At 32.8% G+C, this 17,316-nt stretch overlaps 1 protein-coding gene across 12 annotated transcripts in view; it reads left to right on the top strand.

Annotated features, from left to right (window-relative positions):
• LRP1B (LDL receptor related protein 1B) overlaps positions 1 to 17,316 on the top strand; it is a 684,970-nt gene that overhangs the window by 592,316 nt on the left and 75,338 nt on the right. For all 12 annotated transcript variants that reach the window (XM_040561328.1, XM_040561327.1, XM_040561326.1 and 9 more), the window contains 7 exons: positions 1,301 to 1,489; positions 2,262 to 2,410; positions 5,306 to 5,399; positions 6,953 to 7,069; positions 7,240 to 7,359; positions 10,103 to 10,222; positions 14,900 to 15,016. In XM_040561328.1, coding sequence (XP_040417262.1) covers positions 1,301 to 1,489; positions 2,262 to 2,410; positions 5,306 to 5,399; positions 6,953 to 7,069; positions 7,240 to 7,359; positions 10,103 to 10,222; positions 14,900 to 15,016 — 906 coding nt within the window. The remainder of the gene's footprint in view (positions 1 to 1,300; positions 1,490 to 2,261; positions 2,411 to 5,305; positions 5,400 to 6,952; positions 7,070 to 7,239; positions 7,360 to 10,102; positions 10,223 to 14,899; positions 15,017 to 17,316) is intronic.

The following is a 17,316-nucleotide window of genomic DNA, read 5'->3' as shown; positions in this document are numbered from 1 at the left end:
TTATATGAATGCAATTTGACTAATTTCTCAGAAATGTTATGAAGCTTTATAACAATGATACTTTATAAGAGTATCATTGCTTCAGTATGATGGTTATGGAATGTGTAAACATACAAGAAAGGAAAATAATTTCAGGTCTAAAAAGCAAGGTTTTCAGGACCAAAAGGCAGCATACTCTAAGCTGGCGTTCAACGTATAGGAAAGACTGTTGTACACAAAAGTACATTTGCTAAATTCTTATTCCATATACAAGTATTGGTCATCAGTTGTCAGTGAACTATGAAATGTTCCAGTGAGACTTTAGGATTTGCCAAACTTATTTGAGCACATTCCAGGTAGAAAGATGAAGCTATATTCATCTAAGAAAACAAGGTGAACATGTTAAGAATATATTGCTTAAAATGACAGACGCAGCTTCTCTAATTTGCCTTTTTAGCTCTATCAGTAGTAGAGTGATTCGGTGATAAAAGACTATAATACACAAATTGAACATTGTGGTTAGATGTTTCCTGTGACATTTATGATTACAGTTACATATGGTTTATAAATAAGCTGAATTCTACCTTTTTTTTTTATGTTTACCAAGAACAAATAGTCCAAGTCTACAGTAGGATAAAGAACATTCCAAAGCTTTTTTCTCCCTTTTGTTCTTTCATCCTTGTTTAACTGATGTTGACTTATAATTTTGTGATATTATAACAATAGGGTATTATTACTTTGTGTCTTTTTTTTTACTGTATGGTAGGTTATGCTAGGAATAAACAATATACCCTCTTACTGTTATGTTTAATTTAATAATATGTTTTTTTCCCCCTGTCTCACTTGTCAGCATATTTTGCCAAAATGAAATAATAATAATTGCCCTAAATTGTGTTAAATACAATGCATCTGGGAATGTATGCTTTGTATTTTGGGTGTTTTCTAATAACTTTTATTCTCCTAAGACAGCAAATGAATACTGGCCTTCTGTAAAAATTAGGTTAAGTGATAATTATGTTACGTACGACTTTACAACTTAACATGTGATTGGTTTAGAATCTGGAGGTGATTTTTGTTGACTGGAATTCTTTCATTTCCTTAACACTGATTGGGCCAACTAATTCCAAGCAAGCAGAGCTCACATACCTCATCCATCTTTCTCGTAACTGGTAATAAAGAACCCTTTAGGCTTGACATATTGTCATGATAATTATTCTCAAGACATTATATAGCAGTTGTATCTGTCAACCCATTCAGTATGGAATATTTTAGCTGGCAGTCTTCCAAGAGTGAGCATTAATCTTAGCATCTCTTCTTACAGTCCCTAATCAAGATATTCCTGGGGTGATTGCACTAACATTGTTTGAAGACTACATCTACTGGACAGACGGGAAAACCAAGTCACTCAGCCGTGCCCACAAAACCTCTGGATTAGACAGACTGTCACTGATTAATTCCTGGCACACCATAACAGACATCCAGGTGTATCATTCTTATAGACAACCTGATGGTAATTATTCTACGTTTTCCATGCAGCATGTACATGTGTTTCACTTAGTAAGTAGCCAGTCACTGAATTAATTGAAGATTATTTATCAGCAATGATTTATTTTTTATTTCTGTTTTATTTTGAATTTTAGAAATTTTCAAAAGTTTCAATAGTTTTTAAAATATAGATATGTGATTAATGTTGTAAGTATATCTAGTATTAAATGAATGTGATAGGTCTCGTTCAGTGATTAAATACCCAAAGAGCTTTATAGTTAATGACTGGAAGTACAGGATGGTTAAATTACATTAGAGTTCAAGCTAACAGTTACCAAGATCAGAGCATTATGTTATGAAGAAATTTAGCGTTATTATTGCAAAAGTGGGAGAGTGTTAATAATGCAGAACAATACTGTTGTTTAGAAACCTGCTGTACTGACAAAAGGTCAGAAAACATAGACATTATGATTGTGTCTTGTTTCCTGATGTCTGTGTGTTTGAATTCTGGCTGAATACAATTTGGTACTTGATCTAGATTAGCTAATTTTTTGTCTCATTATATATGAGTTTTTTTTTCTTTTTATCATTTTTTTTATTGAATGTATATCCTTAGTAATAACTACTTGTTCCATACAAAAAAGAAGACTAGCGTAAAGGCAAAAGGAAAAGGATTTTGATATGAAACATTCCTTTGTAAAAATAAAATGTGTAATACATTTTTCCTCTATAAAGCAGATACTCTGAATTAAACTGAAATAATAGTCTCTGATACAACTTTCCTATTCTGTCCACAGTGTCTAAACATCTGTGCACACTAAACAATGGTGGTTGCAGTCATTTATGCCTTCTAGCCCCTGACAAGATGCATACTTGTGCCTGTCCCACTAACTTTTACCTTGCTGCAGATAACAAGACATGTTTATCGAACTGCACTGCCAGTCAGGTAAGTGTATATGTATGTAGAGAAGAGTTGCATTTTACTGTGTTTTCACCTGCTTTTAAATAACGAAGGTTGGTGTCCATGAAATGTGGAAGCAGCAGTCAAAGGACCTGAAGACTAGGAAACTCACGGGCACATTTAAAGTGCTTAATCTTCAAGATTATTAGTTGAAAATCGACTTACTTTCAAATGCATTTTTTTTTTTTTTTTCCAGAGAGCACAGAACTTGCTCCCTGTCAAATGTGGATGTTTCCTCCAGTCATTAGAGCAAATACAGCTACTAAACCCATAAACATTGCTTTGAAAAGTATATATATATATAAAACATGAACGATAAAATGACAAAATGGTTTGAGGGTATTCATGCATGAACAAACTTTACACAAATACAAGATACAAGAAAAGGATGGGACTGAGCTCTCCAGTTAGGTAGATAAAAATGGTAAAATACACAATTACTTAAAAATTGTATCAATTAAAACATTGAATTATTTATGGGAGATGGATTCCCTATGACTTGAAATAAATTAATTTTCTTAAGATTTAAGTTAGATTAACTGGAACATACTGATTTATTTCTTACAAGAGAACCAGTTTGATAAAAGGCTTTGGACTGTTCTACTCAATTAGTTTGGTTGATTGTAATAGTACGTATGGCCTTTAAAAGCTTTAATTTTTCTAGTAGTTGAGTTTCATTATATGTATGCTAATGACCTTACAACATTACACATCATGATGCATTTTGTCCATATTCAGTAAGGAAAGGGTTTTACTCTTCATTTTGAAGGAATAGCGGTCATCTTCAATTTATCTTCATCATTTCATAATGATGTACAAGTTCATTCAAGTAATATTGTTAAGATTCCTTCCCAGAGTCTTCCTACGTTACCATAATGCAGTGCTTTCTGTGGTTTTACTTTGTTCACTGCATCTTTTATGTTTATATTTTCTGTCTGTCACTTCCCATTAAGTGGTGAGCAAAACGAAAGAATAAAAGAAAATGAAGAATTTCTTACCTAATCTTTTTTACACATATATTCACCTTCTTAAATTTATTTTATTAAAATAAAAAGGCACTTTCTATTTTGTTTTGTTTGTTTGTTTTAATTTTATTTACATGCTAACAGTTGATCGAGTGGCTCCTTTCTAAATTATTAATTCATAACTTGATTTGAAGGATAGCATTGTATCTTGGACCCTCCAAAAGTAATATTTTATCACTTCTGCATTCCTTAGGAGGGAGAGAGGGGTTATATAGGAGAAGTTGCCTGCAGAAATACGACTACAAATTGATGTCGGTTATTAGTCATTTTCGTCTAATTCTGAAATCTGTTTACTCTCTCATAATTTGTCAGCCTGATGGCATCAGATGCAGAGGTCTGTGGCAAAAACATACTTTGCTCAGTAAAGATTTTCAGATTTTGTTGTAAAATTATAGTTATTCTGATGATATAATCACTCATGAAAACACATCCACTGTTAGCCATTTCTGAAGCAGCTGGATGGCTGATACACTCGCTCGTTTTACACACAGGCAGACATTCAATGTCTTATGATGGCTAATCTGATGTAAGAAATTATTCACTACAAGATACATCAGACTCTAGAAGGCCATTTAAGGTAATTCCACACACACCTACATGGCTCTGACCCCCAATTTTACTAAGTGATTGGATACCAGATTTAGAAGGGATCATAAGTATTTCCATGAAGTGTAAAAATATCTAAGAGTTAGTACCCATTTCCTGGAATTAAATTTATGTTGTCAGTTTAATGGCTTGAAGTGCCTTGTGGTGAGCAGTGTGGCTGGTACTTTAAAATAATGAGGCAGTAAAAAGGCCAAGCTAGCAAATAGAAAATAGTAAGAATGAGAGTTGTCTGAGTTTCTGTTGGTTTCCTAAACCAGGAGACCTTCCGCTGAGCTACTCTGATATGCTTACCTTTGTAGAACTGAATAACAGCCTTACACCCATTCCTAAATAATCTCCTAGAGTATGGATATCCAGATAAGTACTCTCTTAAAATACTGGATTAGACAGAAACAAAATCTGGAGCTGATGTATTTGTCTAGTAGAGGTTGATAGTGGTATACAACAACATGCACCGAAGGATAAAATACAGCAATTTGTTTTTGCTACATGCCTGAATTTAGATCCAACTAATTGTATAGCATGTCTCTGTGTGTTATGGGAATGATGTTGCTCAATGTATAAATGGCAGTGAAACCCTGAACTGTCTTGGCAGACAAATTAAAACTGAACTAATGTACCAAGTTTTATATACCTCTTAAACACAGTTTTATTGAGTAATTAATATTTTTTAAAACATGAAGAAATGAAAAAAAAATATGCTGTCACAGAAAATGAAATGTCTTGCACGTCTAAGTTTGCTGGTTTCCTTCCCTTCTGTGCTCATAGAGACACCAGGTAGGAAACACATTTGTTGAAAGGTGCAGATAGTCTATCCAGATTTTTCTCCCTAACACAATGAACTCTGATTTTAGGATTAGCCTTCGAAGATTGCATCAAATCATTTCTACCCTTTATTTTGTTTGTGTTTTTCTTTCAGTGAAAACAAAATTACAATGTTGTTTTTGTGGTTGTTCTGAATAAGATCTTAAAGGATCAAGTCATGGAATGCAGCAAAATGTAGTGATTGCTTTTTATCAGTGGAACTACAAGTGTAGCAATGTCATTGAAACTGCAGTGACTTCTGTCAGCTGAAGTCTCAGTGCAATACATCTCCAAAAACAGATATATATTTTTTTTAGATTAGGTTTTATAAAATCAACAACCAGAAGTTATTAGTGGAACAATGATTTAATCAAATGAATCTAATTTCTTATAGTTTATGCTGTTCCTGTAAAAAACAACATATTCTTTCTCTCCTTTTCTCCAGTTCCGTTGCAAAACTGACAAATGTATTCCATTCTGGTGGAAATGTGACACTGTTGATGACTGTGGAGATGGCTCTGATGAGCCCAAGGAATGCCGTAAGTGCATTCTACTCTACATTTGGAACTCAGTTTTGTCTGTAGAGTCCAAACCAAATATAATGCTTTATAAATGTTAAGAAGAGGATTTTCTTTGAAAGCTTTTGTTGGCAGCACTGTTTTGTTTTCCTTGGTCTCTGTCAGATTTAGAAAGGGCACAGAGTCTTGTCTGTCAGGCTGTGTAAGATTTTCATTAACTCATGACTACTAAGTGTCTCTTAAGATCTTTGGAAAATTATAAGAACACATTTTTCCTTTTCACTTGATTCCATCTAAATTTTTGCTGAATTTAATTATTCTATTTTTGTAATAGAAATGTGATATTACAATTTTCATTAGATTATGTTTTATTGCAATTATACAGGTTTAGCTGCATGGTATCATTTAGTGCAATTTCCTGAAACAGCAACGTTTTCGATGTGACTCCAACTAAGATTCTGTTTATTTTTCACGATATGTTTTATATAAACATTTTCATTTTATAGTTTTATAAACTTTGTCAAAGGAAAGTTTGGTGAGATAAATTTCACCGCCAGTCTGAATGATTTTATGCAGTGAACATTTTTTGTGCATCCTGTGTAACTTTGACACACTACAAAAGATACAGCATATTTCTCAATAGCCTCCCATAGTTCAAATAGTAGGTTACTGTAGTATTCCTCTGTTGAATTGTAGACAGCTGGAAGTCAACAATGATGATTCTTTCAGCATCCCAAAGGATGGTTGCTGTGATGGCAGCTGGCTACTGGTTTACTTAGTTGTTAGAAAAGTACCTGTCTAGTGTACTAGATTCCTGAAGAGTAATGTCTATTAATGATGCTGTGTTCTCAGTCACCATCACTAACTTCTTTAATACTATTAAATTAATCTACATAAAACAAAATATTCTTGTATTCTTCCCTCAAGCTTATAAACACAAAAAACTCTGCTATGTGCTATATAGTCTTCCAGATAAGTAACAGCTCATTGAATTTTGTGTACTGAAATCTCTAATCCATGTTTTTTTACAATGCTATTAGTTCTCTTTTTCTGCTGCAAAGGCCTTTGAAGCAAACCTTAACATATATAATCATCGTACGTAAGATTAACATTTTTAGCTACAATCTGTTTGTAGAAAATAGTACTATAGAAGTGCATAATTGCTCATTCACACAAATGGCAGTGGCTATGAGAAAAAGCAGTGGTAGACTCATGGGAGGTGGAATTAGAGTGAGATAGTAAATTTCTTAAATGCACACTTGAACTGAAATGTTTATATCATAAATTGCAAGTATCTGTTGAACTATTAGTAAGCATCAACCTGTAGAGCATTGTAATGATAAGCATATCATTAGGAAGTTATAACTACAGGTACGTGAATATAAAATGTCACACTTTGAAATCAATTTTACAGTAGTACACGTACATTTTATTTGCTATTATCTACTTAGATTTGTATTTGACTGTATAGGCTCAATGTTCACAAATACTTCTGATAGCTCTGTTGAGAAAGAACAACGCTATTGACACTTTATCATTCTTTCAATAGTACTAATAAGCATTTTTTTCTCCAGCTGAATTCAGATGTCAGCCAGGACGTTTTCAGTGTGGAACTGGACTTTGTGCTCTTCCAGCTTTTATCTGTGATGGAGAGAATGATTGTGGGGACAATTCTGATGAACTGAACTGCGGTAGGTGACTGTATGTATTAAAGACTTCAGAAACATGCTAAATTGATATAAATGCCATTTCATATCAAGAAAGCTATTTGTATTTTTATTTTAACTTTTAATCTGTAAATTTTTTAATCTATAACTTTTAATCTCTTTAACTTAATATTTTTTATTCTTTCAAATTCCAGACACACATGTGTGTCTGTCAGGTCAGTTTAAGTGCACAAAGAATCAGAAGTGTATTCCAATAAATCTGAGATGCAATGGACAGGATGATTGTGGTGATGAAGAAGATGAAAGAGACTGCCGTAAGTTATGTTTACAAAATTTTGTTCTGACAACTGTAGCTGATTTTAAACCAGAAGCTGAAATAAAATATGTAAAATAATGTTAATGTCCTCTACAAAGTAATGTGAGGAACATGCAAAGCAGCTAATGCACTGAATTGTTTGATGTACAATGCTTTATATACAAGAGAACAAAGTAAAATGTCATTTATTAACTTCATTTTTAAAAGTCATTGCAAAGAAAAGGGGTGTGTAAATAAATTAATTTCAAGCATTTAATTGAGTTTCTGACTTAGGCTGAAATATCCATTTTACTCTTAACCACCTCACAAATGACTCATACTCTTGAGGCTTTCATCTGCCATGGCTTTCGGCAACACATTTAAAGGGAAAAATACTTTTCTTCTTCTTTTACTGGAAATTATGTAGATCCATAGCTCCTTCTATATCCCTTTTCATTGATATAGTTCTCTACCTTTTCAATTCCCTTTTCTATGGGGACTTCATTAATTTATCTATGCAACTTTCCATTTACTCATCTTTTTATACATCTTAAGGTAAATTCAATTTCACTCCATATTTCTCAGAGACAAATAGAGAAAATATTTTCAGTTTTTAAATGGAAATGTGTTGAATAGGTAGTATCTTTGATCATTCTGCAATTAAAATAATGTTGTTGTCTTCAAATACATCTCTGTCCTTCACTCAGTTCATTATTCAGATCTACAGATGATCTAAAGTGCTCATTCCTGTTTTCAGAATTAGTTTTCTCAAAGTTTGCATGTGTTGCATTTCTGAAAGAACATGTCCTTCTCCAAGGGAAGGGTTGCTAAGGATACAAAGGCTTTGTTAGTTATCATGTTTAATGGCATCTTCCAAACAGCGCAGCAGAGCTGTAGCCTCTAACAATATTATTATGTTGGTTTGCATGTCACATTTCTTTAAAAACAGATTAAGTGGAGTCAGGTAAGCACCTGCAGAAGATAAGGGAGATTGCTCTTTTCATTATAAAGATCTGCACATATTACATGAAAGATTCCCAAAACCATGAGGTGAACCTGGGAAAATGAAATCAGAGCAGTAGAGTCCACAGCACGGCAGTGCTCAAGGATTGTGGTAGGAATAGGGTCAGGATCATCAGTGAATTCCTGGGAATGCTTTCCACTAGGATGGGATAGGACAGTCTGCTGTGATACAAAGCAAGCTTTTGAATTGTCTGAAAATCAGCTATCAATCCACCTGCAAAGGCATGAGGTAGGGGGCTGGAAAGGTTCATTATATACTTAAAAAATAATAATAATAATAAAAAAAAAAACTATTGTCTGACCTAGACATTATGAGCTTCTCTTTTAAGAAAGCTAAGTGTGCTAGTTTATATTCTAATAAAATCTAGTTTATGGCTTCTGAAAACTCTTCAAGTGCCTTAGAAGAGACTACCCAAAGTGGGAGGGTTAAGTCTGCCTCAAAGTTCAAGGTGATTAGGGTTCCTGTCACAAGACAGGTAATAGTTGATATTATCTATCTTGTTCTGATTTCACCAGACTAACATTCATAAAACAAAGACCTTTTCTCAGCTTGGCCACTGCTTGGTTTTATACTTGAGTTACCTTGAACAAGTCATATTATATACTTAAGGCTTTCCACATGTAAAATGGAGGAAGGTAGACATTGAAATTTCTTGATGGGGTATCCTAGCTGAGAAGTATTACTTTTTGTAAGTAGAGTTAGCAGCATATCCAAGTCTACATGTTTTTTAAATGCAGCACTGTAAGTTGATGCATGGAAATGACGCTGAAAGAAATAATACACCATCTTTTAACAAACATGTTTTTTTCATTTTGCCAAACCCAAGAAGGAAACAAGCATGTCTCCTTGTTATATCAGTATCAGTGGTATCACATCGGTGCCAAGTAGCAAGTTGCTTTTCAACATGGATAGGAAAGTTTGTTAAAATTTTGTGGAGTTCACTAGGTAAAAGTGGGACAAGTATTCATGTTGGAAAATGTTATCAGAGAATAGGTCATGCTGTTTTCCACCTGTGTTCAGTTCAGTTTAGGACAATTTCTTACACATTTCTTGTACATACACAGTTCTTGTACATATACTTATCTCTAAAGAAATCTTTATGCATCTGGTCTCAAATAACTGGTTCACAGTCCAGTCCAGGTATATGTCCTTCATCTTGCCTTTATACTCTCAGTTATGAGTTTAAGAAATAGTAAGATCTGGAATAAGTTTTTGTGAGGTAGTTTAGTTGAGGTAGAATCATGTTTCACTACATAAATTTAAAGTAGCATTCCACTCTAAGTAGCATTCCACCCATTCTGGCTTGAAAGCAGATTCTTGGTTTAAGGCAGGAACTTAACTTTCCTCTTAGTCTGTGGAGCTGAATGCTGTAGGAAACAAATCAGCAAAGCAAGTAACTTTTCATGATAAATAACTAGAGGAGGAATCCCTGTGAAAAGGCTCTTGATTGTTGCAGTGTTCTCACTGCTTGGATAGAAGAAGGAATCCATGAGTGCACTCAGGATGTTTTTATTGTGAGGATGTTTTTGTATTCTAAATTCTTGCTCAGATCTTGCTATTGTGTGTAAAATAATTTAAAAAAAGAAGATGAAATTATGAACAATGTAAACCTGAATACTGTTTTCTTACAGAAGTTACTTTTTTTTTTTTTTAACTTTACGTACAAAACGTGTTTGGAATATAAGCAGAAACTTCTTGTTTTAATTTTAAATCCTTGTTTTTTTTTTTTTTTTTAAAGCTGAAAACAGTTGTTCTCCAGACCACTTCCAATGTAAAACAACTAAACATTGCATTTCTAAACTGTGGGTATGTGATGAAGACCCAGATTGTGCTGATGGATCAGATGAAGCTAACTGTGGTAAGTATGACACTGGTTTAGAATATATTACTGTTTTGAATATGACTGTAGCTTGACATTGTTGAAAAAAGTAGCAGAAGTATATAAGGATTTCATTTAACATGTCCTCTTCCAATGTATGGTAGTACCTATCTGGTATGATAGCTTTGTCTGGCTCATACAATTCTTGTTGGATAAGTAAACTATGCACTTTATATTATACTAATTTATAGCTCCAGCCAATAAAGCAGTAGTATCTCATCTGGAATATAATAACTTTCTTGATTTTTCTTAAAGAATTATCCAGTTTTCATCAATTTATTCTGCATACTTTATTGTTTTTATGATTAATAAACAGTGAAAAATGTCATAATTTGCTATAATCTACTGTATAATTTCAGTAGATTATTCAGTATAATTTCTGCATCACCTTTTTATTTTGGAGTAAGAAAGACACTCAATGTAGCAAAAACATCTTGTAGTAAATTAATTACTTTATTCCATGCAACAAGAGTCACAGTGTTGTGAGATATACTGGGAAATGTAACACAGAATAAAGACCAGTACAAAGTTGACTTAAATGTTTGTCAACAGAGGTATCTTCAATGGAGAATTAGATGTTAAGACTGACTGGACAAAAGAATCCAGAGCAGATTGCAGTTTGACATGACCAACTTTTGCTTCTGTCTGTATGCTTCAGTGAGACACAAGTCCTATCACACAATCCCACAAACTCAGCAACGCCATAGGACTTCTCCAAGAACATCTGATACTTATAAAGTTTGTGTACTTAAATCTGGTAGTTTGAGAAGGCAGATCATCTACAGGCAAGATGAAGGAAAGATGTCAGTGCAAGAGCTGCACTCATAAAGTTGCTCATAAAGCACTCCCAGCTGGCAAAGTGTGGATTCGTATTTCTGAGTAACCCATTCAAGCCCAACTGATATGGAACAAAGAATCTTAAAAAGGTTCATATAATAATATATGCAAAGCACAAAATTTGAAAGCAGAGCAGGAAAAAAAAAATAAGGAAAATTAAGGGGAAAAAAAAAAACTAATATTGAACAGGAAAAAAATTAAGTCACTATGATTCATCATTGGCAAAAGCCAATAGAAAGAGCAATAGAAAGAACCTCTGTGCAAAAACCCCTCCCTTTTTATTTTAAATTTGCTAGCTGAATATAATGCCCTTATTTTTTGTGTTGGATCAGAAGGAAAAAAATTATCCCTACTCACAATCTCTATGCCAGTAGTGATTGTTATGCATACTCATCTAATAAGTAAACATATGCAAGAACAAGATGGCTTTAATCACATTTTAAAGTTTTCTTTATTTTTAGGATTTGAAATACGTTTAAATGATCTTGTTATATGACTAGCTAGAACAAGATTTGGTCGTCTGTGTTTTTGTTTATTTGTTTTTTAATGTATTTAAAGATGGCTATTTTTATGAACAAACTATGGGAAAATTAAATTATGAAGCTACAAGTTGAGTGTAATAAAGATATGCATATGTTGGTGCTAATACTAACTTATCATTTATAGTTCATTTTTAAAATGCTTGCAATGCAAAACTTGCATAAAGGGTAATTTCTTCTTTGCTTAAGTGCCCCATAGTCATGTATATATTGCTTAGTAAATGTTTACTACCATATGTTATTGGAAATACTATATTGAGTGAATTTGTTAGAATTGTTCAGAATGTGTTTAGTCTTCTATGGTTCATTTTCAACTCAGACAATTTAAAGTAGTTAGGAAATGCATGCTTATTAATGAGCATGTGCTGTTTTTCAAAGAACAACAGGTAGAGTTAATTCATGCCTGCTGTCCAGACAGTTAAAAGAAGCCATTAAATTATGGTAATCCTTACTCACATCTTTACTCCTATACATCGCAAAAGGCCCTTTTGGGGTTAGAATATGAAGAAAGCTGTGTTCAGTGTTGGAAAGTGATTATAATCTGCTTTAAAAGTTACGTGTATTTAAGGTTTCTATTCGCATAATGTGTCAATGTTAGTATGACTGTTTTCTGCTTCCTCCTTTTTTTAAATATTAATTTTTAGCCTAAAGAGTAAAAGTGTTTTTTTTATTGTTTTTGTTTTATTTGTTTGTTTTTCCTGATGATGGTGAATCCCCCAAACTGCAGCGTAATGCATTTAGTGGCAAAATTTTGGTTTTACTTCATTGGTATCGGTATCAATGTGCTTTTAGCCTGTATGTATAATCATCTGGGTTTTGTTTTGTTTTCCATTTAAGCCTTTATCCCATTTTCTTCATGCTCATTTAGAAGTATTTCTAAAATACAGTATCATTAGACAAGTACAGAAGATGGACTCCAACCAACCAGCAGCTACCTTAGGCAGTCACACAATCTAAGAAAAGGGGCCTTTACAGTAAATAGATTAATTTAGGTCAATAATAAAGAGAGCAATACAAAAATTGAGTTAGCGTAACTTACTTCTTTTTCTTTGTACCATTCCTATCTGAACTTCCACATTTTCAGGCAGCTTCATTTTAAGAAAAATGCAAAGCAGTTTAGTGTTGAAGACAACAATGACAAAATATGTGTGTGCCTTTCAGGGTTCCACAGTTCAAAAATTAATCTCTTGCACTATTTCTTTTGGGCTGAATAAATCGCTCTTTCTGAAAGATCATATATTTGTTACACAACTTTCCCAAATATTTCTCTTTGTTATATCTTAGTTCTATTGTCCTAGTGTTTTCCTGAGCTCTCATTAATGTGAAGAAGGAAATAAAAGACAAGCAAATCTGGTCCATAAGACATGTCAACTGTAAGCTGCTATAAGAGATCAGAGTCAACCCAAAGGAATAAAAAGCTTTCAGATTTCTCAAGTGAAGAAAGCCTTGCAGATATAAAAAATATTTTTTAAAGGAAAGAGTTAAATATGTGTTTGTTTTAGGTAAATTAGAGTAGGAAGAAGAAAGACTAATATTCAACTAATAATCATACATTTAGAATACACACATAGATATTTAAAAAATAAATAATAAAAAAAAATCCAGCCTTTCTCCAAAAGTGTAAAGAGGCAATCCTAGAAAATGGATTTAGCATCCTTGAGAATGAGGTAATTCTTTATACAGAATAAGAAAAGATATCTTACATGTTGTCTTCAACCTAGCAAGTGGCCGAATGAAAGGATGTTATCTCTGCATTCTGTGTATTACTGATTAGATCTTGGTGTGTCTGTCCAATGTGGAAGAATAAATAGTATATGATCTGTGACTATTCTTTAGGACTCAATTTGTGGGCAGATAGGTGATGTGGGATTATAGAGTTTACTAGAAGTACTTTAATGTGTAGGATGGGTTTCTGCTTTGAAACCACCTTTTACAAAGCTACAGATGGAAATGCAAGAGTACTGTTTTTTATTTTTCTTATGTTTGTGTTTTATAATTTTAAAAGTTTAAAAGTTAAAAGTGTTAAGATTGTCAAAGTTAAAACTGTTTGCCAATGTAAGTATTTGAAATGTCATGATTGAACTATCATTGACTATCTATGAATTACTTTTGTCGTCTTGAGAAACATCATAAGTAAAAGTATTTTCTGAGAAAACCGTTTATAATCTTGATGTTGTCAGAGAATGGGGAACAAATGCAAAAGGCAGTATTTTAATTAACAAATTTGTGAGTGTGAGGAGCTATGCCACTGTTTGCCTCCACCTTTTTGATATTCAAAAATTTTTTTGCTCTATATCTCTAGTTCCAGAACCACACCTAAAGCAAACTACAAAAAGCAGCAGTTTGGGCCATGGCATCAAATGTAATACCTCTAATTTGGGACATCATCCTTTCTATTTCAGAGGCAGAAAAAGCAGGTTGACTTAAGCTAATGTTTCAGTTCTCTTTCGTTCTGTCAGTTATTAGAACTTATCAAGTTGTCATAATAGGAACATGAAGTCTGATCTGAGATGTTATGAAATAGCTGAATGGAAATTCAGAAATTTCTGCCGAAATATCATCACAGTGAAATAAAAAAATAAAACACAGAGGCAGGTCCTTTCTGCTGGAGTAGTTCAGAATGTTCTTGCACCCCCAAAAGGCTTTGCCTACGATACTATTCTGTAAACAGGAAATCTCATGGAGAATTTACTGCATGAAGAAAATTAATTTCAATTTAGCATTATGCGCTTTTTTTCCTCTGTATAAGCAAACTTTCAGTCCAAGATGACAAAAGATAAAAATATAAAGCAAAATGCAAAGTTTTCTGTTAGGTATGATTAGTCTTAAATAATTGCATGTAAACATAACTGTAGAGAAATATATATTATGTACATTTAAATATATATATATATTGTAGTTTACTGTGATCTGATCTTTTGTAAAGCAATCTTACAGTAAAATTCAAGAAAAAGTCAGTGTATTTTTTGAGATTCAATTGTTAACCTCTCCGAGCTAATCTGTGCATCACTTCTAAATTTCACGTCTCACTTTAAATGAGAGGTTTTTACAGTATATATTTTAATTTTATCACCAAATTTATATCTCTTTTGGTATGAGTGAATAAATAAAATCTTAAAGAATGCAGTATGAGAAATAAATTAGTTCTGAAAATAACTTTTTAAGTATTTAAGTTGCTCATTCTGAAAGGTTTTTGGTAATATTGTCGTGTCAGTGTTCAGTAGCAATCTTTCCACTTTTCACTCTGCAGTGATGTAAATGATACTAATCCTAATTACAGATAAAAAAACTTGCGGACCTCATGAATTCCAGTGCAAAAACAACAACTGTATTCCAGATCATTGGAGATGTGACAGCCAAAATGATTGTGGTGATAATTCTGATGAAGAGAACTGTAGTAAGTAACTTTTACTTAAGTGCATGTTACAATGAATACAGTCAGTGTAACATGTAAGGGGATTTTTTAAAATTCGGATAAATTGCACATATGTGCTTTCTTACAATGCCATCTGATCCATTGAAAATCAGTCAACCAGAATCGAAAATGTCCCTTGCTGAAATTTTCCGATTTTATTAATTCTTAAAGATCTGTAATTCTCTATGAGAGCTACAAAAATAAATAAATTAATTAATTAAAAAGTCCGACTTGTGACTTCTCAATAACCTGATGAATTCACAATAAATAGTGTCAGAATTAGCTTACCTTTGTCAGAGTTACTCTTACGTTTCATGTCTATTATCTCTAGGTAAGAAACGTAAAACATACTCGGTGAGAAATACTGTTTAACAATAAACAATTACAGTTTAATAATTACAATAATAATACTGTTAACAACTTGTTAAACAAGTTTTTGATCAAACACTATCTTCCCATCACCTTCTGTATATTGCTTAGATGATTTGTCATGTTTTGTGCCTTTGGTAACCCATTTCTGTTATACTTAACTAGATTAAAAAGTCGACCTTGTTACTGAAAGTAGCTTGGTTAATCTAGTTCTCTCCCACCCATTAGGAACTTCAATGCCTAATAAATCTCTGTAATACCACTTTCAGTGTGTTAATTTAGATATGGTTCTCAGGAGGCAATGACAAATTCATAATGGTTTCTTTCATCTTGCTATCATTGTCTTTATAAAATATTTCAAGAGGGAAATTCCAGCAGTAGTTCTGAAGTGTCTTCTCTTCATTTGGCAAACAATTTCTGTCCGTTTTTTTTGTTTGTTTTTAGAAATCCAAGAAATTAATATATTTTTGTTCAGACAATCTTGAATGCATATTTCTGGTTGTATATCCTGAATGTGTATTTAGCGTCTTTGAGGTAATAACCTCAAAGCTAGAGTGTTTAATAAACTAGGCATTCTCATGGTGTGCAAGTGCTGTCTGCTCCTTTCTCCCTTTCAAGATATGCTGTCCAGAGGTAGAGGATGTCTGAAGACTAGCTCATTTAGCTTGAAAGTTTAAGTGGATTTACATGCCTTTTTATCACTATCTATTTGAGAAGAAAAAAAAAAAAGAAAAAAAAAGGGTTACTGAAAGCAATGGTGTCGTAGTTCTCAAATGCAAATGCTTCATCTAAAGAGGAAAATGTCATCTGTCTCAGTAATCACTCAGAGCCATTTATTGTTAAACCTGGACAGGAGGTGGGGCAGGGAAGCAGGTGTTGTTGACAACACACAAAAGCTTTCTTAGCTACACCAGAGATTTTATTTCAGAATTGAGTATTAGTGATGGTGAGATTTTTTCCATTTCTATTATAAATAGCAAGAAATTATTTTCTATTTTGCTCATGTAAAAATCAAAGAAAGACATGGATTTGGTATAGCAGTGTTAATCTACATGACCGGATAATCTTTTTAAAAGTTGAAAATTAAAAACAGAAAACAAAACAACAACAACAACAAAAAAAGCCCACCTCCACTAAATATTACTACTGTTTGCAAAATAAGTATCAAGCATCTTATTTGAAATTTTGTCATGTGTGAAGTGGTATTTATTTATTGTCCAGAACTGAGAATTCTCTTCTGTAAAGTTTAAGTTGTCATAGAATAAGGTTATAAAAACAAGTGTTCAAGTAATGTAGGAGAAATTATTCAGCAATTTCTTTTTATTTATTTATTTATTAAGCTTGCCATCTTTGTGTTCACATCAATACCTAAGTTATATACTCCATTCTTGGCTGTTCTCTAGACTTTCAGATAAGGAAATCTGTAGTTTATTGTAGTGGATAGAATTAGTGAGTTGAGAGTACCTGGATGCAGCCTGTGCATCAAACTAAAATTATTTAAATTCTCAGAACAAACCTTACAATATATAAGCGTTAAACAGATCTTTGTGTAGTGAATAGTTGTAGTTTGTGTTTGCTTTTCAGTGTTTTTTGTTTTCTTTTGCTTGTCAAATGCATCCTTTTCTCCTAACTGTTTTCTTCCTAAGTCCCTTATTCTGCTGTCTAAATTAAATACAGTAGGCTGGCACAGTTGTAAAATTCAAAATCTCAGAAGCATTGGGAAAATACATAATATTGTTCAGTTGTTCAAAATAGATGTAGAAAATTCTTTATTCTATGAGAAAAGAATAAAAGAATAAAGTGCAATGAAACAAATATATATTAAATTAGAGCTTCAAAAGAATTTGACAAAATGTATTGCGTGGCACATTATGATAAGTTGTTCATAGCATACATGACTTTACAAAGGGCTT

The sequence above is a fragment of the Cygnus olor genome, chromosome 6 (assembly GCF_009769625.2).
Source record: "Cygnus olor isolate bCygOlo1 chromosome 6, bCygOlo1.pri.v2, whole genome shotgun sequence".
In the NCBI taxonomy this organism is placed as follows: Eukaryota; Metazoa; Chordata; class Aves; order Anseriformes; family Anatidae; genus Cygnus; species Cygnus olor.
The sequence above is the reverse complement of the archived record's forward strand: the minus strand, read 5'-3'. Positions and strand labels throughout refer to the sequence as shown.